This window comes from Artibeus jamaicensis, unplaced genomic scaffold (genome assembly GCF_021234435.1).
Source record: "Artibeus jamaicensis isolate MK-2021 breed Jamaican fruit bat unplaced genomic scaffold, CSHL_Jam_final contig_525, whole genome shotgun sequence".
In the NCBI taxonomy this organism is placed as follows: domain Eukaryota; kingdom Metazoa; phylum Chordata; class Mammalia; order Chiroptera; family Phyllostomidae; genus Artibeus; species Artibeus jamaicensis.
In genome coordinates, this window is record NW_026521874.1 from 4935101 (window position 1) to 4962191 (window position 27091).

At 60.5% G+C, this 27091-nt stretch overlaps 1 protein-coding gene across 6 annotated transcripts in view; it reads left to right on the forward strand.

Annotated features, from left to right (window-relative positions):
* Positions 1-490: 490 nt before the first annotated feature.
* Positions 491-27091, forward strand: part of SH2B3 (SH2B adaptor protein 3) — a 30639-nt gene continuing 4038 nt past the window's right edge. For 3 of the 6 annotated variants that reach the window (XM_037133456.2, XM_037133455.2, XM_037133457.2), the window contains exons 1-2: positions 2011-2107; positions 11753-12517. In XM_037133456.2, coding sequence (XP_036989351.2) covers positions 2033-2107; positions 11753-12517 — 840 coding nt within the window. In that variant the 5' untranslated portion in view covers positions 2011-2032. Of the gene's footprint in view, positions 1019-2007; positions 2108-11752; positions 12518-27091 lie in introns of those variants that run through there. The other 3 variants (XM_037133459.2, XM_037133458.2, XM_037133454.2) reach the window with 3 other exon arrangements.

Here is a 27091-nt window from a genome sequence, read left to right on the forward strand (position 1 = left end):
GGGGGACCAGTGTTCCTATAGAGGCCCGTTGGTACAGGGGGTCGGGACGGAATCAGAATGGGGGTGCTGGAGTCGTGGCGGGTCGGCTCAACAGAGACGCGGATGATCCGGGCCGGGTGGGGTTGGGATCCTTCCCTGAGTGATGATGAAAGCTGCGGTCTTTATTGCACCGACCGGCCGGGAGCGCGCAGATAAGGCCCAGCAGGAGGGAGTTGGAGGGGGCGCGCCCCCTCCAGGCTAGGCAGCTAGGCCCGGCCCCGCCCGCCATGCCCCGCCCATGCCCCGCCTCTCCAGCATTTGGCTCCGCCTCCGATGGCTGAGGCACTTGATGGTCTGTGGGCGCTACGTGGGTGGGGCCAAAGTCGTCCCGCCCCTCGGACCTTTCCTTCCCTTCTTTAGGCTGCGCGTTGCGAAATCGGGTGGGCGAGATGTGGGCGTGGCCTAACAACGCCCCTCCTGTTGCCGGGCCACGCTGGAGACCCCAAGACCAGGTCAGCCTGGGAGAAACGGGTTGATGGGCGGGGTCAGGCCCGGCTCGAGCCCCTTAGGGCTGAGTCTGGCTCGCGGTTGACATGGGCGGAGATCTTGTGGCCCCGCCCAGGCCCCGCCCCTGCCGTGGTCGCCCTCCCCCGCCGGGCTGCGCTCTCACAGCCGGTTCCTCTTTACATAACGGCGCGGGGCGGAATGGGCTCGGGCCACCGCCTCCGCCCGGCGGCCCGCCCGGACTATCGCGGCCCGCGGTGGCGACGGCGGCAGCAGCAGCAAAGTTTCCCCGGCGGCGGCCCGGGGGCTCATCCCCCCACAGCTGTCAAGCTCTGGCGGCGGAAATGATGAGACGCTGGCCATTTTCCGAGCCCGGGTTTCCTGCCTGAGCCCCGCTTGAGCGAGCCGAGAGCCAGGAGCCGGCGCTCAGAGGGAACGAGCCCGGGGCGGGGGCCCGCCCGCCCCCTCGGGATTTCGTGGGGCCAGGGTCGCGCGACGCCATGGGCCAGCCGGGCCCGGACCCCCTCTCTCTCAGGTAAGCCCGCCTTCCCAAGCGGTCGCGTCCTCGGGGACGGGAGGGCTTTAATGGGGGAAGAGGAGGCCCGTGTCCAGTTCTGCCCAGTGTCTGCGCACTCCTGCAACAGCCTAAAATATTGTCCCGCACCTAACTCGGATGGGGGCGTTCCCTAGGTGACCCATCTTCAGCGCCCGCGACACCCTCCCAGTGACACCCCCACCCACACACGTGCTGGGGATGTAATGGGGGTAGCCCAGGCGGCGAGGGAGACTCTGAGAGGGTATGGCCAACACTGCCAGTCCGCCTCTTCCTCAGCCCAGCCGGTTGAGGGCAGCAGTCCCCCTCAACTTATGATCCATGAGGAAGGGTGGAGGGGGGGTCACCGCTAGGTACCTTGAAAGTGAAAGTGGTCCAACTGAGGCTGTGGGAATAGAAGAGCCCTCTAGCCTCGGCTCACTCCCGCTCCCAGGCCAGGCCATGTGGCTGGTAGGGTAGCACCCTAATTTGGGAAGCCCCTCTCCCTACTTCTTGCATTGTGGGGGTAAGCGGGGTCAGATGCCCCCATGCCACTGAATTTGGAGGTCCACAAGGCTTAGGGGATCCTAGAGCCCAGGTCTCTTTGGGCATGGACCCTCACAACCAGGACCTGGGGCTCCAGGGGAATTTTCCCACCAAAGAAAAGGTGGGGTGGGGTGTGGGGCATTGGACTGATAGGTCAGCAGGGCTGGGAGGGTATTTCAGAGGCCTTCAATGCTGAGTGAAGAAACCCCTCCCTCCCTTCGGCCACTGGGGCTTTTGGAATGATGGGGACTGCATTTGAGGAACTGTGTTTGCTTGTCCTGGTGCTGCTTTTTCTCTTTAGTTTCCTCATTCCCCTGTTTCTCTTCCCCATTCCCGGGGCCATGATGATGTAGGTGAGGAGGTCACTGCCTGCAGCTGGGGGCCTCCAGGGAGGGGCCTGGCCAGGCCGGACCTAGAGGGAGGAAGTGAAATTGGGGTGTGGGCAGGGGCTTGAGAGCAAAGGGCCTGGCGATGCAATGTCTACAGGGCCACGGTCCAGCTTTGGGGGCAGGAGGGGCTGAAACCTGCGCCCCCTTTGCCTGGGAGGTGAGCATCCCCTGACACCCGCCCGCTGCCAGGCTTAGCTGGGGCCACCCGCCCATTCTGCATTCCCACTTGTAGTCCAGCCACAGGGCCCCTGCCAGGGTGGTGGGCGCATCGGTCTCCAGGGCTGTGGGCTCAAGTCGTGTCTGGATTTCTCGTCACTGACCTGGCTGCCAGAGTGAGCGGAAACGGCTCTGGCGGCTCCTCAGCGCCTGTGGGGGCTGGAGACCCAGCCCTAATAGGGGGGAGAGCAGGCAGAGGCCGCCTGAGCGGCCTGGGGTCAGTGAATGAGAGGCCAGGGCCTGCTGGGGAAACTGGAAGGGTTTTTAATACACTTTTTCTGAGCCTTTTCCCACAACCCCCCTTGGGGAGGGAAAACCCTTCTGAGCCAAAGGGTGAACATTCCTAGAACTTGTTGGAGTCCCTGTGGGCTACAGAGGCCAAGGCAGGGAAGGGAGCTGGACTGAGGACCTTCAGGGGTTCAGCAGTGGCAGTGGAGTGTCCAGGAGGCTTAGATTTGATTTTCTCACTGCCTCCTTTCCAGCTGAGGGGGGGGGGTGGCACTGGTGAGCCTCAGTTTCCCATTATGTTAAATGGGGTAATAGCAGATTTGTGGTGGAGACTAACGGAGCCAGTGCGTGAGAAGTACCTGCTGCCTGCCAGAGAAGGGGTTCGATTAGAAGTGGAGGTGGCGATGTTATGGTTGCCGGCACCAGTGTTACCAGCTATGGGCTGTGGAGCGTTTGTTAATGGGAGCCTTGGGTACCTCCTGCATGGTCAGCTCCGGGCTCCCTGAGTCTTGGGGAGAAGAATTCTGAAGACTCAAGCAGGTTGAGTAGCTGGTGCTTCCTTGGCTATGAGACCTCGCTTAACCATGCCAGCCTCAGTTTTCTCATCTGTCAAATGGGAGTCTACCTACTTCTTAGCTTCCTTGGGACCATACATATGTGAATTCACCAGTGTTTACAACTGTATGATCAGGAGGAGGAGGAGTAATAATGATGAAATTGTTATTATACTCTTTGTTGTGGATGTTAGCTCTGCTGGTTTTCCTATCAGGTCCTCCCCATCCCCACTCTTCTGGATGCTGGGCATGAGCTTTCTCTGATAGAACTTTATTATTTTTTTACTTTTATTTTATTTAATTTTTGGAGAGAAGGGAAGGAAGGGAGAAAGAGAGGGAGAGAAACATCAATGTCTGGTTGCCTCTTGTGCTCCCCACACCAGGGAATCTGGCCTGCAACCCAGGCATGTGCCCTGACTGGGAATCGAACCGGTCACCTTTGGTTCACAGGTGGGTGTTCAATCCACTGAGCTGCACCAGCCAGGGTGGAGCTTTCTAATACAAGCCAAAGTCTGGAGAGCCACTCCAGCAGGTGCTGGGTAGGGAGCCCAGACGCAGCTCAGCCTATGGGGCCCCTTGGATGTCTGGGCCCTGCTGTGCTACCCGGACACCCTCCACCTCCTAGATGGAACCTCCCTTTGGTCAAAAGTGGGTGGGGCTGGAGGCACCTCCCACTGCCTGTCCTAGCACCCACCCCCTTTGAGTGGCAGAGGCAGGGTGCACAAGGCACCTAGTACTGGGCCTGGCGCTTAACAATAGTGTTGTTGTTGTGATGATGATGATGATGATGATGATGAGAGGCCTTTCCTGTTAAGACCCCGGTTCTCCCTGGTAGCAGCGTGGGCTTTGAAGCCAAATATGGGCTCTGCCAGCCTGTAGCTGTGAGGCCTCAGGCAAGTTACCTGACGACCTTGGGCCTCACTTGCCCATCGGGGGCCGAGACTCCCAGCCTCTCCAGGTTCTGTGAGCCTGTATGTGAGCTCATATTCTATGTGTGTGAGCCTGGCAGAGTGTTGGGGGTAATTTCTATGGCTCTGTGACCTTGGGCTTGTACCTTAAGCCCTCTGAGCCACAGGTCTCCTCCTCTAGGACATGAGAGTACAAATGACTTCACTCACAACAAGGTTGTTTTGAGAAGAGGCAGGTACGGAGCCTGGCACATAATCAGCGCTCAGTAAGTGAGCGACTGCTGTTAATGCCCAGGAGGGGCCGGCACTGAATTGCTGGGTTTCCTGGGAAAGGGTCCCTAGGGAGCCCTGGTTGTGTGGCGTTTGGGGCTGGGAGGGGCCGGAAGCTGCTTCCGTCTGGCAGGCAGGAGGAGTCCGCCTCACAGAGTCCAAAGGTGTAACGCAAGTTGCGAGTTCCCAGCTACCCCTCCTCCCTGAGGAAACTGAGGCGGGCTGGCCGCCCAGGGGAAGTGACTCAGCTGGGGTCACTAGCTGAGTCAGGCCTAATTGGACCCAGGAGCCCTGTACCCCAGCTCCCTGGCTTCCGGGGGCCTGAGGTCCCTTGGGAATTAGGCAGATCCAAAGGCCACAGCTGGATACTGCTTGCTCAGGCCCTGAGGCCTGGGTGACCAGCTTTCCTTGGTTTAGGGCTCCAGGGTCTCCCCCCCGGCCACCACTGGCTGCTCAGCCCAGCATCCTTCCTCCCGGCAGGGGCAAGGGGCACTTCCCCAGGAGAGCAGGTCCTCCTGGCGGCGTCCCCGGCTCGCCCAGGCCGGAAACACGGCAGCTGAGCAGATGGCTGGAAGATTTTTCCTCCCACGCCACCCTGTCAGGGGTCGGCAAGGGGGGCCGGGCTGCAGGCTTCCTTGTGAGCCAGGCCTGGAGCCTCTGGGGGCCAGCCCGGATGTGGGCCCCCACCCTGGTTGGCCAGGGGGAGGCTGCCGCTGCCCCAAGGGTCCCCAGGGAGGCCTGGGAGGGAGGAAGTTTGTGCCCTGCTCACCGGGAGCTGACTCACAGGGCGCCTGACAGTGGGGGGTGGGGGAGACTGGCCTTGGGGGACCAGGGGACTGGAAATGTGATTGGCGGAGGTAGACACAAAAGGGCCTTTGGCAAGGAATCTGGCCTTCAAGAGCTGGCACTCTGCTGTCACATCACAGGAGAGGGTGATGAGTGTGAGGAGAGGCACAGGAGTGGGGAGGTTGGAGGGCACCTCTCCTGAATTGCCCCAAAGCAGCCCCGCTGACGGGGGAGGGGAGCTTGCTGAGCTGCTTCCCCTGGTTGAGGTCTCACCCTTCTCTCCCCCACCCAGGGGCAGTTAACAAGAGAAAGTCACAGGCTGGGACTGAGAGGGGGTGGGGTTTGGAGAGCACTGCCCATTCTTGGGGGGATGGTCCCTGTCGTCCCGCCTCCCCAAGCCTGGCTGGGCCTGGGTGTCAGTCTGGGGCGGGGGCAGAGGAAGCAGAGGACATTTCCTGTCTGGCAGACTGTGCCGGTCTGATAAATGTCCCTGAGCACGAGGGGACCCAAGAGAGTGCATCAGGGCCCCACTGGAAGCCCGAGGGTCTAGGGCAGACCCCACCTCTCATCCTCCCTGGGGCCCCAGAGCCTTGGTTCCCTACTCCACAGGGCTGCTCCATCGGCCCCACTGGCTTGAATGTGTGAAAGGGCCATGGGCCACCTGCCCGGCAGTGTGTGTTGGGGTCCCCCCCAGCTCCCTGGGCCTCCCTGGGCAAAGGGTCTCAGCTCCTGGAGAAGTTGGTGCTGTGGGTAGGAAAGACAGAAATGCTCCCTGTGGCCTGGAGTCAAACCTGGAGGCCTCCCCAGAGGAGGTGTCTCTGAAGGTTTTAGACTTCCTGCCCAAACATCTGTGAACTGGGGGCAGGGCTGCTGGGGACCTAGGGGAGGGTGGAGGCTGTGTTTGGCTCATTGTAACTTCATTTACCACAATTTAAAATATCCTCCCCCAAGCCTTGGCAGGTAGAATTCCCACAGGTGGGTAAGAGCCTTCTCTGCACCTGGGCCTGATAGTTTAAAAGGAAAATGGTAGCTTGCCAAGGTTACATTACCCAGGGTGATGGGATGGAGGTGAGTCTGAGAGCCCCATCTCTGGGGTCCTGGGCCCCACACTCGGAGCCAGGACCCCCAGCTGTCTCAGAGCCTGCTGTCTCCCTGACTTGGTAGAGGCCTGAGGGTCCCTGAGGATGGATATGCTTGACTGAGGGATACCAGGCAGCAGCCTAAGACTTCAGTGCCCTCGCTAGGTCGCCCTTCGCAGGCACTCCAGTGGACATGGTTGTTCTGAACTTGGGGTCCTGGGAGGCAGACCCGCCCCCACCCTGACCCCAGGCCGGGCTGGAGGAAGCTGTCTCCATCTCCTTGTTTTTGCCGTGGGGGGTTGGGAGTGCGGCGCCAGGAGGGGATCTTCTGGCATCACATCCTCTCACATCCTTCTCGGCCCTTACCCTGCTGTGGCACCAGGGGAATCTTGGGGTCCTCCCCCACAGCTGGGGCGTCCCTGTCCCAGAGGCCAGACTGAGCAGGCAGGGACCTCTGGATGTGCAGGCCCCTCTGGGTGGAAAGCTGTTCGTTCCACTGGCTGCCCAGGCTCCTGGATGCTCCAGTCGGGGGACAGAGGTGCCCAAAGGTCCCTCCAACTCCTGCTCCACAGCCTTAGCCTGGGGGCTCCTGGGAACCCCCAGGTGATTAATAATTGCTTTCTGTCCAGAGCTTTCTAGCCCCTGACCCCAGGGTTGGCATGATCTGATCAATTGCTCTTCTTTCTGGCTTGGCACATAGTAAGTGCTCAATAAACAACCACCACCTGAGCCAAGGCCCAAGGAGACCATCTTCCTGTGGCCTGGCTGCCCAGAGCACCAGAAACCTCCTGGCACCGCCGCCTCCCTGGTTTGGGCCACAGCTGGCTGTTTCCTGCCTGAAGCAGCCGCCTCTCCCCTGAGAAGGCCTTTTGTTTGGTTCCCATGATGCCCCTGCCCTGCCCACCAGGCCAGACTCTCCCCGTGGTTTCTCCTGGCCAGCAGGCCTGGCCTCCTCTGGAGCTGGCCCTCCTCCTTTCTAATAATAACAGTAATAAAGTGGCAATAGCCACGCGTTTCTGGAGCCCCGGGCCAAGTACCCTGCAGACATCAGTCCCTAGAATACTCCTAGCAAATGCCCAGAATCAGTAAAATCAGCCCATTTTACAGATGAAGACATTGAGGCTCAGAGGGGGAAGCCCCTCTTCTGCAGCACCTGGCAAGGAGGTGACCCCAGGTTTGGTTGGCGGCTCCACCACAGAGAGGTCGTCTAGGTGGGGGGTAGGGGTTTCGGTGGGTTCCTCAGACCTCCACTCACTGCCTTTTCTGTCAGCCCCCCTGGGTCAGCGGCATGGCTCCGGAGTTCGCCGTTTGCAGCCCACCTGGAACCCAAGAGGTCATGATTCATACGGCTGGTGTTTCTAAGTACCTGCTGCGGCTGGGCCCTGGGGAGCGGGCAGGGATGAGAGGGCCTCTCGGTTTGCTGGCTTCCCGGCCCTGGTGGAGTGAGGTAAACGGTAGGCAGCAGTGCTCATGTTTACCGAGAGCGAGCTGAGTTCTCATCCCTGCCCCTCAGCAGTCCCATGACCCCAGGAGAGCCACCCCTCCAGCACCTCGCTGTCCTCAGCTGCAAGTTGGGCACAGTGCTGGGACTCCCCCTCTGACTGAACAAGAGAACAGTGCAAGCATCTGCCGCAGAGCAGAGCACACGGCACGAACAAGCATCGCCTGTTTTGCTTCCTTATTTTCACCCTGTGGCTATTTTCCTGACCACCTGGTGCGTTGGGCACCAGGGACTGAATGAGACCTTTATACTCCTGCCTGGATCACACTCATCCATTCCACACACACTCACTAGGAAGAGTCTTCTTTGTGGTGTGCAGTCGGCACCCACGGGTATTTTGGGGGTGCCCCCTGCCGTTCATCCTTAGCTGGGGTGCCTCTCTGTGCTTAAGTTTCTCCGCCGGTAAAATGGGCGCAGTTGTCGGCCCTGCCTCTGAGTGCTGTCATGAAGCTGGGGGGGTCCCCATTTTGCCAGGGCAGTCAGAACAATGTGTGAGATGTAGCGAGGGCTCAGGACATGTCATTCTTGTCGAGAAACTGGAATGCGGGCCATGGCGAGGAGGGTGGCCAGCCATCGCCTGTGCAGGGACGGAGCTTGGAGTGGACACAGCTGTTCTGAGAAGGCTCCTGCTAGGGTTTGGCCCTGCAGTTGGACTTTGAGACTGACATGCAGAGGTGGACAGGGACAGGTGTTCCAGGCAAAGGGAGGGGCAGGCAGAGGCCTAGGGTGCACAGGAGGTAGGTTGGTCCATAGGTGGGTGCTGGCCACCATGTGTCTGCCAGAAGAGTGAGAGGTTGCAAATTCAGCTGAACTCTTGCATTCATTCATTCAACAGGCATTTGTTGAGCTCCTGCTCTATGCTGGGAGCTGCAATAGAATGGGGAGCTCCTGGCCTCGTGGGGCTGTTTGGTGGGAAGATAGGCACCGATCACATAATCGTAGCTGCTGAATGATAGTATCGTGCTGTACGGGGTTGGCGAGCTCAGGGAGGGCTGCTCGCCTGTGAGACTTGAGCAGGCTGAGAGCGGGCAGGGCTGCAGAATGCTAATGCAGTCACCCAGGGGTGGCTGGAGCCTGTGGGGCAGTTCCATGGGGCCCCTTTGGTGGGGCGGGGGCCTGGGCCTGGAATCTGACAGCTCTAGTCCCCAACCTGAGAGGACAGTGCCTGCCTCACCTGTGTCAAGGCATGCTGCAGGGTTGCCCAGGGTCCAGGCCACCGCCACATGCAGGTGAAACCCTTCCTTCAGCAACGGGGCGTGTGTTGTCAGGGTGTGATGGTCAAGGGCACATGCGGCTCCTCGCCATTCCCTCTGTCTGGCAGCCTTTATTGACTGCCTACTCTGCAAAGAGCCTAATGTGTGTAGGTGCTCAGCTCTGTGCTGTCTTGGGTGTCCTTTGACCAGCTGTGGCATCGCCATCATGGTCTGGAGATGGTGAGGTGACAGAACCCCAGTTTCCGGGCTCAGATTTCCATTCAAGTCCCCTTTTTAAGGACCCCTTGCAGCCATCGTATGAGGCCGCCACCACACTGCTCCCTGTTTGACAGACGAGGAGCCCCAGGTTCCAAGAGGTCCAGTCAGGTGTCGGGGGCCACCTAGCCCGTGTGTGTGTGTGTGTGTGTGTGTGTGTGTGTGTGTGTGTGATGCAGTCTCAGGAGAGCGGGCATTTCTGTCTGGGTCACTGCTGCATCCCCAGGGCCTGGCACAGTGTCTGGCACATAGTAGGCCCTCAGTAATATTTTGGGGGCAGGTGAATAAGCAGCCATGATTATGTGTCCCCAGTGGGGGCTCTAGCCCAGCCTGGTCCAGTGGGAAGGAAGGCCAGCCCTGATGGTAACTAGGGTGCTCTGGGGTTCAGCACCGTGGACAGCACAGGGTGGGGGGCTTCTGCCCTTCAGATGTGCCAGAGGAGGGACCTGGGGGGTGGAACAGAAGGGAGCCCCAGCTGGGAAGTAGGGGGTGCAGCAAGGGTTGGCTGAGCAGGAAATATCTTTGCGAGTCTAGGCAATCTATTCCTCTTCATTTGTTGCTTTGTATTTATTGGCAACAACACGCTGTCATCGTAACATTCAAATAACAATAAAAACAGCCAGCCCTTATTATGCTTTTCCTAGTTTCTAAGGCCTTTACATTAACTAACTCAGTCCTCATAGTGCTCCAGTAAGGCAGGTGCAGTCATGGTCCCCACTTTACAGCCGGGGACGTAAAGCAGGGAGAAGTTGAATCACTCACCCGAGGTCACACCACCAGTAACTGGTGGACTGGGCTCTGGGCTCAGCTTCCCGGCTCCCTGTTTTTGGTTTTGGTTTTGGCTTTCAAAAAAGAGAAACATCAAGTCTGAATACCTGTGCATGGGGAATCCACATAAACCAGAAATGCCAAAGACAGGCCACACTGGGATTTTGGACGAAGGGTTGGAGGGGTATTAGACTTCAGAAGGGAGAATGGGTGATTGACAGGTGGCTGAGGAAGAGCCGGACACACCTGGCAGGAAAGTCCTCCAGAGGAGACAGAAACCAGGGACTCGGGGGAACCGTAGCTGACCGGCTCTGTGTTGTCAACCACACTTTCTGGCAAAGAGTCGTCACCACTGTCCTTGGTTACTTTTCGCCTGCACCCAGTTCTGGTTCCCCCGCAGAGGTTGCCACAGTGTCTGGATGGGCTTGCTCCAGCCACCCCTTCCTTGCCCACCGCTCACGCCCATGCACGTGCCCACGGAAATCGGCAGTTGGGCTTTGTGTGTGTCAGCAGGACCGCACAGCTCACACTGCTCCGTGGTTGGCTTTGTTTGCTTCGCGGTGTCCCTTGGAGATCTCGCCGAGGTGGCGGCGTTGGTCTTCCACATCCTTCCTTGCCCGCTGCTGCAGGAGAGTCCGTCCAGACCTGCAGGTGCCCCACAGTCTGATGGGCAGTTAGGCGTGACAAGGCAAACGTCCGAGGTGTCCTAGGTGACAGCGACGGGCTGGTGGTGGAAGGGGCGGAACAGGGCCAGCCACGCCCAAAGTCTGCTCTCGCTCCTTTGCCTCTGTTGACATTGAAGATGAATTTCCAAGTGACTATCGAACCCCAGGAGCCTCTGCTTCTAATTTACACGTGAAGTTTCTAATGCGCTGCCCACAGGGGCAAACACTTCCTCTTTCTGGGCAGGGGGCGGGGGGGGGTGTTTGCATCAGCTTCGTCTGTGGCTGGTGTAGTGTAAATCCTTTCAGACCAGGCTGAACTCACCCCCCACCGGCCCCCACCCTCGATGGGTAGAAGCCTTTGGGGTCCTCCGGGACCGGCACGCGGCTGTCCTTCCCACTTCACTGTCCTGCTGCTGGTTTAGACCCCACGCCCCGGGACCAGCCATCCACTGCTTTCTCCTTCTTTCCTGTTTCCTGTTTGCCCAGCAATGGTCTAATAAACCCTTTCTTTTAAAAAGACTTTCAGCCATGGGAGTTTTTTTAAAAAATGTCATTATGTTTATTTATTTTATTTTTTAAAAAGATTTTATTCACTTGCCCTGGCTGGTGTAGCTCAATGGATAGAGCGTGGGCCTGCAAACCAAAGGGTTGCTGGTTCGATTCCCAGTCAGGGCACAGACCTGGGTTGCAGGCCCAGTCCCCAGGAGGGGACCTCTGAGGGGCAACCACACGTTGATGTTTCTCTCCCACTCTTTCTCCTTCCCTTCCCGTCTCTCTAAAAATAAATAAATAAAATATAAAAAATATATTTTATTCATTTATCTTTAGAGGGGAAGGGAAGGGGAGAGGAAGAGAAATATCAATGTATGGTTGCCTCTTGTGTGTCCCCCACTGGGAACTGGCCTGCAACCCAGGTATGTGCCCTGACTGGGAATCGAACCGCAATCCCTTAGCTCGCAGGCCTGCACTCAAGTCCACTGAGCTGCACCCGCTGGGGCATTCAGCCGTGGGAGTTTGCTTAACAGTTGTATCTACTTTTTCCCTATTTTAAATGCTGGGCTAGGAAACGTCTAGCAGGGGTCGTCCTAAGATTTCTCTTGAATACTTAAAAGTGGAATTATTGGGTCTGAAACTGACCCGGCCACTCTGCCCTCCAAAAAAGGCTGTACCGCTTAATGGTGGCCGCAGCTGGGTGGGGAAGTGCCTGTTCCGCTGCACCTTCGCCAGCACTATGTTGTGAGTGATTTTCGATTTTTGGTGTTGGGCTTGGTGACCGACAAGTCCCCGGCGGTGGGTTTAAGGGCTCAGTTCTCACCTGTTTGCTCACTGCCTGCTCCCTGCTACGTCCTGTTTTTCAGCCCGGCCGCGCCACCCCGATCTCCGCCATGAACGGGCCCGCCCTGCAGCCCTCCGCGGCCTCCTCCACGCCCTCCGCCTCCTCATCCACCAGCGTGGCCTCGGCCCCCGCCCCACGGGGCTGGAGCGAGTTCTGCGAGCTGCACGCGGTGGCCACGGCGCGAGAGCTGGCCCGTCAGTACTGGCTCTTCGTGCGCGAGCACCCGCAGCACGCGCCGCTGCGCGCCGAGCTCGTGTCGCTGCAGTTCACTGACCTCTTCCAGCTCTACTTCTGCCGCGAGGTGCGCCAGGGCCGCGCGCCCGGGCCGCCGGCTCGAGACTACCGGGAGGCGGGCCGCGGGCCCCCGGCCAAGGCCGAGGCCCCCCGAGCCGAGGCGGACCCGGGCCCCGCCGCCCCTGCCCTGCCCAAGGCCCGCAGCTCGGAGGAGCTGGCCCCGCCGCGGCCATCTGCGCCCTGTGCCCTCCAGCACCTGCGCCACAGCCTCCGCCACATCATCCGCCGCCGCTCGGCCGGGGAGGTGCCGGCGGCTGGAGCCGCGGGGGAGGCCCGGCCCAAACCCGGCCTGGCCAGGAAGTTCCTGCCCTGGAGCCTGGCCCGAGAACCGCCGCCGGAGGCCCTCAAGGAGGCGACCCTGCGCTACAGCCTGGCCGACGAGGCCTCCATGGACAGCGGGCCGCGTTGGCAGCGCGGGCGGCTGGCCCTGCGGCGCGCCGGAGGCCCGGAGGGCGGCGCGGACCGAGTGCTGGAGCTCTTCGACCCGCCCAAGGTAAGCTCCGCCGCGGGCCGCGTGCGCTCGGCGCGGGCGTGGATGGTGGCAGATGGGGGTGGGACCTCGGATTTCCGGCAGGTGGCCGCAAAGTGCCCGGAGGGAAGAATACCTTTCCAAACGGAACTTTTCCTTTGAGAATCATTTGATGTGCAGAGAAGTTGCCGAGATAGTGCAGTTTCCCGGTACGCGGCGCCCAGCTTTGCCTAATGCAGCGTTACTGTGCGTTCGTCACTGGTGCGCCCACGCTGGTCACTACTATTAACGAAACTTGGCGGTCACTTTGGATTTTGCCAATTTTCCCCAAGGATCCACTTCTGTTCTGGGATTGGAGTCAGTCGTGAGGCGCCTCGTGGCTGTGACGGATCCCGTCTTTCTTTTGTTTGAGACGCCCTCCACAGTTTTGAGGCTCACCCGTCGGGGACTTTGTAGACCCTCCAGGGACACCCTAAGTGCTGTCACTTGGGCTGTGGCGGGTTGGTCCAAGGTCCTGGAAACCCTGACCCAGACTGACCTTGACATGCAGGAGACTGTTTTCTAGGGGGTTCGAAACCGCTGCGGGATTCCTTTGCGCGTGCATGCGCCCCCCCCCCCCAATGCGTGTGCATCTTATTTTCTTTCCAGTTTTAAGTTTTGTCTTTCCCCTTTGCAACTAATTCAGTGCCAGCCGTGTAGTGAGACTGAAGGGCCGCTGCTCCACACACCTGTTCCATCTCTGACCCAGGTGTGGCCGGTTGATGAGACCGTGCGCTTTCGTTAATTCCCTTCTGGCTGTGGTCCAATCCCGCGCTCCGGGAAGCGAGCCGAGCAGACGTGACGCAGCCCTCGGGGCTCGCAGGCTGGGTCAGGAGGCTGACAGTTGCACGTTCACTTGTTCTACAGATACTTACTGAGCGCCTCCTAGGTAGGTCCCAGGCGCGTGCTAGGTACAGGGGGAACTGGGAGGTGGTGGGGCGGTGGAAGGAAAAAGCCGGGTGCACGCGGAGTTATAAACACGCCCCGCCTTCTGGAGGCAGAGCAGTGGGGCCGCCAAGAGGGGCCCTAGGGGCCCGAACCGGCGGTTGGGACGCGGTTCTGCCGAAGCGTCCTCTCGTGTGACGTGTGGGTCCCTCGAACTTCCCTGCGGCGTCAGGTGCGCACACTCGAGTGTGGGACGTGCACCTGAAGCTCCGTGAGTGTGTATGTGTGTGGGGGGGCCCCCTTTATCAGTGGCCCCCACCCTCGCTGGGCCCCGCCCCCACGGACCACAGGCCCCTGTTCCTGAACTTCATGCACGTGCAGTCACGTGGCATGCGGCTGCTTCCGCGTTTTGGGGTCGCGCGGTCCGGCGTGTGTGTGGACCCGCCGCTTCTCTCGCCCCGGCGGTATTTCCTTGTGGACGCACCGCCCCGTGAGTTCACCGAGAGTTCATCCCCTCGCCTGCTGGGGGCCGGCGGGTCGTCCCACTTCGGGACTTTGGCGGCCGCCGCCGTCCTGGGGGACAGGTGCCTCCGTCTCTCTGAGGCCGGGCGCTAGGAGCCGGCTCGCAGGCTCACACGCCGAGTGCGGGTTTCACTTCCTAAGACGCTTCTAAACTTTTCCAAAGTGGCTGCGCGCTGTCCGCCTGCGCGTTCCGCTCGGCCTTGGGGGGGGGGGGCGGGGGGCGGCACTGTGTCTGCTGTGCCTTTAACTGGCGTTCTAGATACACCTCCTTTGTATTGTTAACACCATCTTCTGCTCTGAGTTGGTTACCTTACTACTCCTTTAAAACAGAACTTTCCCGTGGACAGACGGTCTTAATTTTCACGAAGCCCTGTTTACCAGCTGCTTGCCTTCGTGGTCAGTGCTTTGTAACTAACCCTGGTCATGAGGCTCAGTCTTGGCTTTTCGTTCAGAAGCTGTGTTGTCTGGGCGCCCCCATTTTGAACGAGGTCGACTTTGAATTAGCTTCTGTGAGCGTGTGAGGTGCGGGGCTCCATTCTCCGCGTTGCAGAGCCATTTGCTGGGGCGCCACTTACCCCTAAAGCCAGTGTCGCCTGCGCGCTCCGGACTCGCCTGTCCTTGTGCAACGCGGCACTGGTTACCGAGCTTCCGTGGGGAGTCCTGAGAGGGTGACTTTGCACTAAGATCTTCCCCTTGAGCTGAGACCCTCTGGGGACCCCAGGCCAAGGGAACAGCACCGGCAAAGCCCTGGAAAGCGTTTTGTGTGGTTTGGAGAAAGAATAGCAGATGAGGCCTCCCTGTGTGTGTGTAGCGGAGAGGGACGATGGGGACCATGGTGTGAGGGCAGAGGTCCCCGTCAGGAGTTCACATTTCATTCCAAACACAGTGGCACGTTGTCGAAAAAACACAAGTACAGATAAAAACTCAGTTTCTCGTCGTTGTTGGGGCCCGTGACGCCACGGGAGGCAAGTAGCGGCCGAACACGGCCCTTCATGGCAAGGCGGCGCCGGCAGCTCTACGCAGCTTCACTCGCAAAAGCTGCTGCTGCAGCAAACAACCCATCCTGGCAACCCAGGTGTCAGGGGTCAGACGGCTGAGTGGGAATAATGAGTTTGTTCTTTCCCGGCCTGGAGGCCTCAGGCAAGCAACATCAGTCTTCTGGGCCTCAGTTTCCTCCTTCGTACAAGGCGCCTATTCATAGCGCCCGCATCGTGCGGCTCATGTGGTGTCTGGGGCGTGCATCTGCTGAGCGCCTGACCGGGCGCGCTCCGTGTGGTCGCTGTGGTTGCCATGGCAGTGCCTCTGGGGCTGGGAACAGGTCTCTCCCCTGTCAGGGCCCCTGTTCTTTGGGTGCCCTGAGTTGGAGCCCCGGTCTGAGTCCCTGGGCTCAGCGTTCGTGGCCTGGCCCCAGAGAAGCCAGGCGCTGGGGGAGGGCATCCAGGTGGTGGGGCTCTCTCCCCCGAGGCTGCCCCGGGCCTTGTCCTAGGCTTGGTGGCTGCCATAGGACCTGCAGTGTCGCCCACAAAGGGAGTGGTTCTGGTGGGGCCTCCCCCAGTCTCTCCGCAGTGTCTGCCCTGACAGAGAAGGCCTGTCTGTCAGCTGCTGACAGCTTGTGGGAGCCGGGTCCCAGCTGGGCCTCTGACCCTGGTTGGGTCACCTCCCCACTCAGAGCCTAGTCTCCTCACCTGTAAAGCAAGCTCATCTGGTGGCCTGCAGCAGGAGGACTCCTGTCCCAGGGGCCTGCAGGGACACCGGTGGCTGTCCCCCAAGTTCCAAAGGGGGCAGGGAAGTCATGGTGGCTTTCCTGCAGGCAGATGGGAGGTGGGCCCTGGTGGGGAGTGGGGAGCAGGGAGGGCTGGGGGTGGTCGGTGAAGGCCCCTTGGCAGGAGGTGACCTCTGAGATGAGAGAAGGTGCTGGTCTCGGAAGATCTGGAAGGAGCCAAGGACCAGGAATCTGAGGGACAGTCAGACAGTCGGGGCTGGGGTGGCAGGGGACGAGGAGGGACGAGGAGGGCAAAGTGCTGTGGCTGGCTGGGTGGGGTGGGGAGGATTTTGGCCCAGAGGGGCTGAGACACGTGCGGGGGCAGCCCAGCGAGGGGCGGGCCGCAGGAACCCTCTGGGGCGGCCAGGGCAGAGTGCGGCAGGACTCTGCTCCTAGAAGATCCTTCGGCAGCCGCTCTTCCTGTGGCACCTGCCTCCCCTCCGATTCCCCTGACAACAGGAGGCCCCGCTCCCAACCCCCAGCTCACATCGGAGGAGGCAGAGAGCCAGTCCAGCCAGGCCTATGAGGTGCTATCCTACTTGACAGTTGACAGAAAAAATAAGAAAGTTGGATTGGTTGCCAATATTCAAAAACATAAAATGGAGAGGTTTTACATAAGCATCCAGACTCCTGGTTTCTCTTACAGAACCGCCTGGCCCTGCCCGGACTCTGCAGAGGGAGGCGGTGGGGAGCTGGCGGCAGGGAGAGGTGACGGCGGCAGCCACCAGGCCCAAGGGTGGCTGGCCTTGGGGCAGGGACTCCGGGCACTGGGGTCCGTTTGCAAGTGGAGCAGACTGGCTGGCCGTCGCCTTTGGTCCAGCCCCGGCTCTTCTGGGCCTCAGTTTCCCCCTTTTCCCAGGCCTCTGGGCTGTCTGAGATGATCTCAAAGCCTTGGCAGCCTTGCCAGGCCTGGGGGCAGAGCCTCTCCTGCACAGAGGGTGAGGCTGGAGTTCTAGCTGCGGTTGCAATGGCCTTCGTAGCCACCGTTGGTCTGGCACCTGCTCTTCCACCCGGCACCGTGCAGACCCGGCTTCATGCAGCCCTCACCGCAGCCCCGTGAGGTGCCTCGCACTGGGTGCTGACGGGGTGAGTGAGGGGCACCGGGACACCCAGGAAGGAAGCCACCTGGGTGCAAGTGTTCAGCACAGAGTTCAGCTGGGGAGACAGCCTGTGGGACTGGGTTTGTGATGAGAGGCCCCCCCCAGGAGGCCTCAGCTGCCCGCCTGTGCCCAGGGTCAGCCCAGGACCAGGCTGGGGCACGTGGGCAGTGGGTGCTCGTGGAAGCCTAGGTGAGCGCCCAGCAGCTTGCAGGGGGACGACCTCGAGGGAGCAGCCCACCTGATGCCCCCCGAGAGCCTTCAGGGTTAACACTGGCCCTGCACCTACGTCACAGACGAGGACATCGAGGCCAAAGTGGCGGCGGTGTGGATGCTGGGGCCTAGGCCTGGAGCCGCGTCCCCGAGTGTGGGAAAGAGGAAGCAGAAAGAAAGGGACGTCCGTCCGCCGGAGGCCTGGTGGTTTCCTCGAGGCAGGAGTGCGAGGAGGAGGCGGAGGAGGAAGGCCGGGCAGGAAGCTGCGGGCGGGAGGGGCAGCTGCAGCGGCTCCTGCCTCTGCCCTCCCTCTCCCTGCCTGTTTTCTCCAGTGAAAATGGGCGCCCGCCCGCCCAGCCTGGCTGCTTAGGCGGCATCTGTACTTGTCAGTTTCTGACGTGACACACGCCTCAGCGGACACATCCATGGAGTCACCACAGACCCTGTGGTGTGGGGACAACGATCAGGGCACTGGGGCACAGAGAAGCAGAGAGACTTGTCCAAGGCCACACAGCAGGGAGGTGGCAGCGCTCAGCAGAGGGGCCACCTGCCTGCAGCCTCCAGCCTGGTGGCTCCTCCTGGGCCAGCGCCCTGCCATCCCAGTGGGGACAGGAGCTTCAGAGGCCAGTGGCTTCCCAGTCCCACCGCCCCCAGGAACACCAGGGGCAGAGCCTCTGAGGGAGACGAGGTGCAGTCCTTGCGCTGCCGTGGCTGCTGTGTGGCCCACGTGGGACCTGCCCCTCTCCGAGCTGCGTAACGGGCAACCACGGGGCTCAACCCTGGCCTCCCGGGCCTGGTGCGGTGGAGGGAAGGAAGGGCAGGGCTCCCGCGGGGCTGCCGACGGCACGCACGGCCGCCCCATCTGGCCGTGGGAGATGGGGTTCTGGGGGTTCCGTGCGAGATCGTTTTTGAAAACTGCTTTGCCGCTTAGCAGAAAGCCCCGACCGCGCTGAAACCGCGGGCAGATGGCATCGCCGGGCTTCCTCTCAGCTCGAGTCCTGTGAATCCGCAGGCAAGAAAGGGCCCCGATTCCAGCAGGGGGAGGGCGGGGACAGTGTTCATTCCTTATCGTTTATGAAAGTCTCCAGCGCCGCCGGGGGCTGTTCCACGTCCCCTCCTGCTGCATGGGGCCCATCTGCTGCTGCCAGCTTCTTGGAAGTTCATCTTCTATGGTGTTTGTTTGGGGGACTGGGTTTTAGGAGGAGCCTGGCACTGCGGAGTCTGGGCTTCCGACTGGCGGCCAGGGAGGGGTTTGGTTGATGGCCTGGCGTCTCTGAGCCTCAGTTTCCCAATCTGGAAAATGGAACCTCAGTCCTTGCCTTGCTGGGCAATTAAGAGTCAAAACAGGCTCAGGGAGGCCTGGCACAAGGTCCCCACCCTGAGAGGTGGAAGGAGGGGCTTCCTGTGTAGGAAGGGGCCACATCCAGAGGTGGGTCCCCGGATGCCCTCCCAGGGATGGGCGGCCACCTGGCCGGCCTCACCGAGGCCTGGGCACCAGCCGACAAGCCCGCAGGCTGGGTGGCGCTGCTGGAAATCCCCCACCCACTTCTCTGTGAATGGAAAGGAAACCAAAATGCACAAGAAGAGATCTCCGCGTTCTGAGCGGCCAGCCCTCACTGTGGGGGGGTAGCTTCCTCCCCCAGGGCAGGAGGGGCCGCCTCAGCTTCCTTTTCAGGGCCCCATACCCCTTTCTCCTATGTCCTCCCTGAGCCAGGGAGGAGGCCCCTGTGTTCCTCAGGCCATGCACCTCAGCCTCTGGGGCCAGTGGGTACTGTGGATCCCGTCATTGTGGCTGCTGCCAGGGATCATCTGTCACAGGCCTGACTTGACTCCCGACAGTGCTGAGTGAGTGGGGGTGCTGAGGGTCCCCAGCAGCCGCCGTCGCCGCTGCCAAGGGGGACTTCTCAGGGACCCATCGCGGCTGGGGGCTCTGCCTTGTCTCATGTCTCATCTCAAACCTCCGCGTAATCTAGGAAACTAACCCGCCGGAGGCCTCCAGGTTTGAGTTCCTAATGTTTCTGCTCTTGTTTTTTTCAATGAATAAAGCTCATGGAAGGAGTTGTAAAAAAGTAACTGAAACACCACCCACAACGCGGCCACCGGAGAGAGTCAGTGTTTCCACTCTGAGTCTCTTTCTCTTCTGGTCCTTCAGCTTCTCCCCCAAACTGCCGTCCCTCCGGCACCCTCTCCCTTAGCGCTGCCAGGCACTTGCGGAGGTGCCGGAAACACAGGTGGGAACTTCCGGACAAAGCGCCTGCCTTTTTTTCCGCTTGTGTGTTTTGAGCAGTCTTCTGTTTTCTCAAATATTTTCCAAGAATGCCTTCTTTATTTTTTTTTATTTTTTTATTTTTTAAGAATGCCTTCTTTAAAATACTGGCTGCCCAACATTTCATTTCTGCAGTTAGGTCACGGCGCGTTTATCTGTAATCATCTAGGTTCCCATTCCAACCATTTCTGACGTTTTTGTTCAAATAGACAGCCCTGTGACGAACATCGTGCCCCTAAATCTTGGTGCCCATCGCTGAGTATTTCCTCAGGCCACGGTCCGAGAGGGGGACATGCTGGCCGGGGTGGCCGTAGGAGCCTGGCTGAGCTCTGCCGAGACGCCACGGACATGCCACGGAATCACCTTGGCTCAGGTGTGCACTGGGTTTTGGCCTGGACCGCCCGCAGGCCCTACCTGTACAAGGTCTTCATCATCTCATAAAGAACCAGAGCCTTCAGCAGTCCCGCCCCCGGCCCCCGGCCCCCACTCATCTGCTTTCTGCCTGTCCATTTGCCTGTTCTGTTCTTTTCCCGCCAACGGAGTCTGACAGCGCGTGGTCGTTGGGGACTGACGTTGACTTCGTGTCGGGTTTTCAAGGTTCACATTTTGCTCTTCCGCTCGTCTCAGGGTGGATGTTGTTGGGTTTTCACGTCTGGGTGGTTTGGAGCACTGCTGCCGGGCACACAGGGCTGCGGGCGGACCTCGGGGACACTGCGGGCTCCCTTCCAGACGGGGCGGGTCGCAGCCTTCGCGCTGGAGGAAGGTCGTCCGGTTTTCAGGGTGCAGACAAACGCAACCCCTGCGATGCGTACTGAAACGGGGCGTGTGGGGTGTGTTCCGTGTGGACGCACGGCCTCTGGGCCGCATCTGTACAGCCGAGTTGCTGGGTTTGGCACCAACTGGGTGCTGACCCAACTGGCCTTCAAAGCCCTGAGCCATTTACGCTCCCAGCCAGTGATGTCTCCAGCTTCTCCTGACACCTGCCGCCGCCCGCCTTTCTGATTAGAGCTGCTCTCCCTCCCGGGGTTTCCACCCGAGTCCCCCTGACGGCTGGTGGCCCCGAGCACCTTTTTCTGTGCTTACTCGCCATTTGTAAAGCCTGTGAGGTCTCCTTTGCAAAGAGCTTTCCAGAACAGTTATACCCACTTATCTTCTTGCCAGTGGCTCAAGCACTGGGTGTTGGGGGAAAATCCTTTGCTGGCTTCCAGGTGGAAAGTGGTTCTCCCGCCCTTTCCGATCCCCAGCAGGGGTGAGATGCAATTTGGATCGCACGAAATTGACGTCACCCCAGGGAGAAACCCTGAGCCGATCAGCAGGCAGGCCCACTTCCTGTTCCCAAACCCCAGCCCCTGGCAACCACCAATGGACTTTCCGTCCCTGCCGATCTGGACGGTTTCCCTTCTGCTTCTCGGGCATATGCATTTTGGGGGACTTGCAGGCCATGTGCTTTGTGTGCTCGTCTCCTGCACCGTCTGCCTCTCTCTTGTCGCTTGGCGAGAGTCCTTGCGTGACGTTAGCTCCCCGTCATGTGTTGCGGGGATCCCCCTAGTTTGCCATTTGACTTTTTAAGTTCAATCTCGAGTTTCTTGGCTTATGTAGGTTTTTAAGCCTGGACAGGGAAACCCAGCGACTTTTTCCTTCATGGCTTCATTCTTTGCTTTTTCTGCTTAGAAAGGCTTGGGCTCAGATAATCATTTAGGCTTTGTCTTTCACTTTTAATTATTTAATCCGGCTGGCTTTTATTCTTTGTGGCTGGTGTGATTTCCTGTTGTGCTTTTGATGTCAGTAAGAGGCTGTGCTTCAGCATATCACATAGTAAGTGCTCACTAAACGCAGGATAAACTGGTCAGAGAGGGGAGAGTGTTGGCGTGGTGGCCGCAGCTGCGACCTGGCCAGCTTCTGGGGCTCCTTTTTGTCGGCTCAACCCAGGTTCTGTCAGCTCCGAGCCTTCCTGGTATCCCTGCAGCCCCTCAAGCTCCAGGGGCCCTCACTGTCACCTCTTCTTCTGAATCATCATTCTTCGAAGGCAGCTGGCAGCTACAGTCCACGGCTTTGGGGATCTTAGTGATGATGAGCCCCCCCTCCTCTGGCTCACCCCCATCAAGGCCAGTGACAGAGGTTTTTGTTGTTTTTTAACCACAACTCTCTACCCTCTGCAGGTGCAGGGCAGATGCTGGGTCTGGCTGGACCATGGGGCTTCCCCAGTCTGCTGGGGCTCAGCAGCAGGGCTTGGAGGTGGGCACCCCATTCAGGCCCCTGGGGGCTGAGCGGCTCTGGCCTCCCCAGCCCTACGATGCCCATTGTGGTCCCCCACAGGCCACCGTGGGCCCATCTGTCTTCCCAGGGTGTGGGGTCCACAGAGCCCGCAGGAAGGCTGGGGGGGCAGTGCCAGGTTTGATGCTGGGCATGTCCCCTCCCCACACAGGGCCCTGGACACGTGACATGGCCTCACAGAGCCATGGCTTCCCCTGCTCTCTGGAGGGGCTGACGGCTCTCATGGCCTGGAGTGTCCTAGGACTGAGTGGCCGTGAATGGCACTGTGTGAGGGAGGTCTAGGCTGGGTAAAGGTGTGGCTGGGGACAGGGCACACTGGCCTGGGGGCTCTGGCCACATGGGGACAGTGGGGGACAGGAAGGATTCCTGGCAGGGACACCAGGAGCAGGATGTGGTCACTTGAGGTGTGGGTGGTGGCAGCTAGTTTGCAGCAGGGGACGGGGTCTGGCTGGGCCTGCAGGGTGCCGGTCAGGCGCTTCTGAGGCCGCTGTGCCCACGGTGACAGTCCAGGCCCACGGCGCAGGGACCACCGAGGCCGGGTGCCAAGCAGCCTGTGACAGCCCATGACAGCCCACTCTTCACAGCTGGTCAACTCCAGAGGCCAGATGGCCATATTACCCTCCTATCACCTGAGAGCCAAAGGCTTGGCAGGAAAGGGGGCCTGTGTGGAGGGGACAAAGGCAGGGGGTGTCCCTGGGTGGCCTGGCCCCCTCATTCCTGCCTCACAAGGCCCTGTCCCAGGACTCCTGGCCCCAGCTGAAGCCGGGCTGTGGCCTGGACGTCTGTCACCCTGAGGCGGAGACGAGATGAGCTGGTGAAGGTGCCCGTGGGTGATCGGCGCCCAGACTCACCTGTCCAGTCCTGCCCACGCGGACTTTCAGGGGTGGCCCCTTTTAGGCACCGTCACCCTCACCTTGGGTGTGGCCCTGCCACGGGCAGGCCTCAGGGCAGAGTGCAGGCCGGTCCTCGCAGCTGGGGGCAGGGCGGGTGGCTGTGGGATCCCAGGCTGGTCCTGTGTGTTGGGGGGGTCTCTCTCTATGGGGGTCTCTGTCCCTGGGTGTTTGTCTCTGTAGGGGGAGGTTGCTCCAGCATCTGAGAGAGGCTTTGTGTTCCTGTCACTGTGATTCTGTGTGTATGTGGGGTGGTCTCCATCTCTCTGAGAGGGGGCTTTGTGACTTATGTCACTGTGAGTCTGTCTGACGTTGGGGGACCTCCCTGCAGGTGGGGTTCATCAGATAAGCCCCAACCCAACAGTCCTAGCGTCTCTGGCTAGTTACCACCCCCAGCCTCCTGGAGCCTTGGAGGGTCCAAGTGTGGAGGACCAGGAGGGGTCCAGTTCCCGGTCACTCAGGGCGTGCCCGGGCACCACCTGCCTGGAGGAGGGAGGCAGGAGCACGGGGAGACCCTGTCTGTGAGCAGGCTGGTTACATTTGGGGGTCCGGGCCTCTCGTTTTACCCTGGTTCTGGGGAGGTCTGTTTCTGGCACTTGGGGGGACTATCATTTGCCAAGAAAAGGGGGAAGCTGACCTGATCCACATGGCTTTTCTGGAAGCTTCTCTGGTTCCTTTCCTGCTCTGTGGGGGCAGCCCAAGGGGGAGACCTGGCCCGTAGGGATGGGGGGGCAGTCTGGGAGGCTACCGTGTGCTCAGGGCGGCAGGCAAGTTCCCTACGGAAGCCTGGAGGGCGCGTGCCGCCATCACCTCCGTTTTGCAGATGAGGAAGCAAATGCACCGAGAAGCAAAGTGATTTTCTCAGGGGTCACCCAGCAGAAGTCGCCGGCACGGGCATCTGAAGCGAGGGGCCCTGCAGCCCCAGCCCAGGGCAGGGGAGGGAAGGGACCCGTGATCCGTATGTCCAAGGCTGGTTCAGTCCCTGGGGCTGGCTCCCTGCCTTCAGTTCCCCCCAGAGGAGCCCGGGAACAGGGGCAGGGGGGCAAGATAACTGGCCACACCCCACGTCCGCCTCTGCTCTCCAGACCTCTGAGGGCTGGGGCCCCAGGCAGCCACCCAGCTACTCCCCATCCGTGTGGCAAGCCCTCTGCAAGGACCTCCTCTGGGCCAGACCTGGTGCTGGGCCCCAGCTGGGAGCAAGGCTGGGTGCCCTGTCCCCGCCCTCAGAGGAACTCCCAGTCAGAAGGTGGGGGCGGCCACATTGTCAGGAAACGGTGGCCGGCCCGATAAGCCCCAGGCACAGGCATCGCGCCGACCGTGGCGTGACCAGAGAGGGCTCCCTGGAGGAGGGGAGGTGTTCTCCGCCAAGACCTGCAGTGGGAGAGCCCAGAGCCGGGGCCCAGGCCTGCCTCCGCTCCTCCTCTGCGGCAGGGCAAGTGCCTTTGCCTGCCCGGACCTCCATTCCTCCACCTGGGGCACGCGCTTGCTCACCGTGCTGGGGTTGGGGGTCAAGTCCTCAGCCAGTCTCCTGTTGCAGCAGAGTGGGGGCAGCCCTCACCCCACCCCCTGCAACACCCCCCTCCTCCTCCTCAGCCCATGCAGTGTGGGGTGTCTGCAGTGCCTCACTGACCTCCAGCACTCATGACACTCGGTAAACAAGAGGCTGATGCTGATGACCAATACTTGAGGGAATAAAACCGAGCAGGTCCGACCCACCAGACCCTGTGCTTGGGGCTGGGGATCCCCCATGAACAAGATAAAGTCCCCCCAGAGCGTGCCTCACAGGTGGTAAGGGCAGCGAAGGAACCAAACGGGGCTGTGACAGTGAGGGCGCGCATTTAGACGCTGTGTTCAGAGAGGGCTTCCCGAGGTGACACTTTAGCTGAGGGTCTGAGAAGAGCAAGGTTTGGTGGATTCAGAGGAACTGCCTGACAGTGGGGGCAGCAGGTGCAAAGGCCCTGGGGTGGAGCACGCTTGGTTCATTTAACAGCGGAGGCCAGTGTGGCTGGAGCAGAGTGTGAGGGAGTGGGGCTGAAGTCAAGGCGCTAATAAGGACTAGGCCGTGCAGGACCCCTGGGCCCACAGTGAGGACTTGGGCTTCCTTGCTTAGTGCAGTGAGGCCCACAAGGGAGTTTTGGGGGGCCAAAGGGAGGCAGCACCTCAGAGGGCACAGGACGTCACCCTGTTTTCCAGCTCCTCCCCCCGTCATGGGGGATCCCTGCGGGCAACTCCTCTGCCTCCTTCAGGTCTCCTGTAGCTCCCTGGTGTCTGGGGAGGGGTGGTGGGCATGGCCCCCTTCCGCAGGCTCTGGGCCGGCAGAGGGGGCGTGTTCCCTGTGCTGTCCTCAAGGAGGTTTTCTTAGCCTCCTCTCCTCCTGTGGGAGGTGGGGACAAACCGCCAGCTTCAGGGGCTGCTGTGATGATGGGAGGGCCCCTCCTGCGGGTCCTCAGATGGCGGAGAGCAGGGTGGTGATAGTTTCTCACTAGAGCATCACTGTGTACTTAATGAACATCCAAGACTGTCCTTTACTTGGGAACAATGACCTTCCTACTTCCTCGGTCCCTGGCACCTACATTCCTTGACATGATGCTCTTTGCTGTGAAATTTAGAACATGTTCAATACGGGGCCGGTCTGTGAACCCAGCTGTCCTGAAGCCACCCGCAGAGCCGAGGTGCCCAGCAGGTGCTCACCAAAGGGTGCTGTGAGGGTGCCGGCCAGTCCCAGCCCACTGCCCTGCCGTCCCGTGAGCCTGGCAGCCCTTCCTGGCCGCTGGGTGTGGGCTCTCGCTGTTCTCTCATCCTCCAGCTTTCCCTCCGCTGTCCCACCCTGGAGATTCCAGCAGACGAGCGCAGCCACACACTCTGCGCCCTGCCGGACAGAAAGGGGGGGTGGGCAGGGAGGCCTTGCTGAGCCCATGGTCCGCTGAGGGGGAGCCAGCCCTACGACAACAGGGTGGCAGCGGCGACGGAGGACACTGTCCTCCGGAAGCAGCTCTTGCTTCAGAGCAGGGCGCCCTGAGCCTGGGTTTCCGAGGCTTGTCCTGAACGGCTGCCGCTCCCCGGGGCTCTGCCAACCCTCGGTGAGTGCCGCTGTGCTCACTGTCTTGCACAGGAGAGTGGTGGCCTTGTTAGCCGCCTTGCAGAAAAGCCAGGCGAGCCAGGGCTTCCAGCAGGGCGCTGGGGCCCAAGGCCGGGGACACGGGGCTCACCAGGGTCCTCTGCACCAGCACCTGTTGGAGCCTTTAGCGCTCCGCTGTGACCCGCAGGCTGCTTCTCCGGAAAACTGCTTTGCGTTGGCTGCAGCGAAGCTGAGTGAACTTGTGCAACTGGGATTCCGGCTGGGTGCCCCTGTAAGCCGCCTAAGATCCTTTTTGGAATAAGGACGTTTCCCTTCTGTTTCAGGCCGTTCTGATACCAACCAGGGAGACTTTAGTGCTAGTTTTCCGTGATGACTTTTCACCTGCTCGTTTTGCTCATTCATCCTGGTGGCACCCACTGTGGGCCCTGGGTGGGGGCGGGGGATCGGCGACAGGGAGCTGGGATTGGCTGAGCCGTTGGGTTTCCAGGGTCTCCCATCCTCCCCTACTCAGGGAGGCGGGCAGGGCTCCTCTGCCTACTGTTCCGTGGAGACCGAGGCTGCCGTCGGCACTGTGCCCAAGGCCCAGAAGATGCTGAGCTGTGCACAGAACCTGAGCAGCTCAGGGGCACAGCAGGTCTGGCCGAGGCGTGCAGCATGAACCTAGACATCGGGCCCGATGCTCTGTCCTACTTCCCGGCCACTGCCCCTCTTTGTGGGACAGGCGGGCCCAAAGCCCATGGAGACAAGGCTGCCAAGAGCTGGGGTGGCCTGGGGGACAACCAGAGGCGGGGTGGTCTCTCCTCTAGACTTTTGCTGGAGGACAGAGGCCCCTTCGGTGGCCAGGCGGGCCACAGTAAACAGAACAAGGCAATGTGAGAGTCTGGCCTGCTCCTCCCTACCCTGGAGCCCCCGTGCTGGGCCCTTTGCTGCTCCAGAACTCGCTCTGTGTTGCACAGAAGTGCGTGGAAGCTTCTGCCTGGCGTCAGTGCCCACTGAACAGACTAACCGTCCTCCTGGGCTCTCCCTGCCCTCTGGCTCCTTCCTGTTCTTTGGTTTTTGAAAACAAACTCAGAGACACCCAAGTATATCATGGGCACAGTCACAGTGAAATGCATTTTATTTTAATGTGTTCCTTTTATCTTAGGGTATGTCGGTCACAGTGGGTGTCACTGCAGGATGGTGAAGGGCACGTTCTGAGTTACAAGCAGGGATTACCACACTGGGGGGTGGGGTGGCAGGTGTGTGCCCTGGCCCCTGCAGGGCAGGCTGGAGCGCCCCGCCCGGGAACACTGGGCTCTGACGCTGCAGTGGACCCTCGGCCGCAGGCCCGGCCAGTCACCACACCAGCCCCGTGGAGAGAGGCTATTCCGCAGCTCTACCTTCTGGATGAGCGAATTAACATTGGCAGGAGGGCTGAGCCACTTGTCCAGAGCCATGCAAGAAACAGAAGGGTGAGGCCTGGACCCTGAAGCCTAGAGGGATAAGGGGATCAAAGCTCAGACAAGAACAGCTGTAAAAACGCCAGCCCTTCTGAGGCCAGCGCCGAGAACGGGTTATTCCCACTGGAGCCA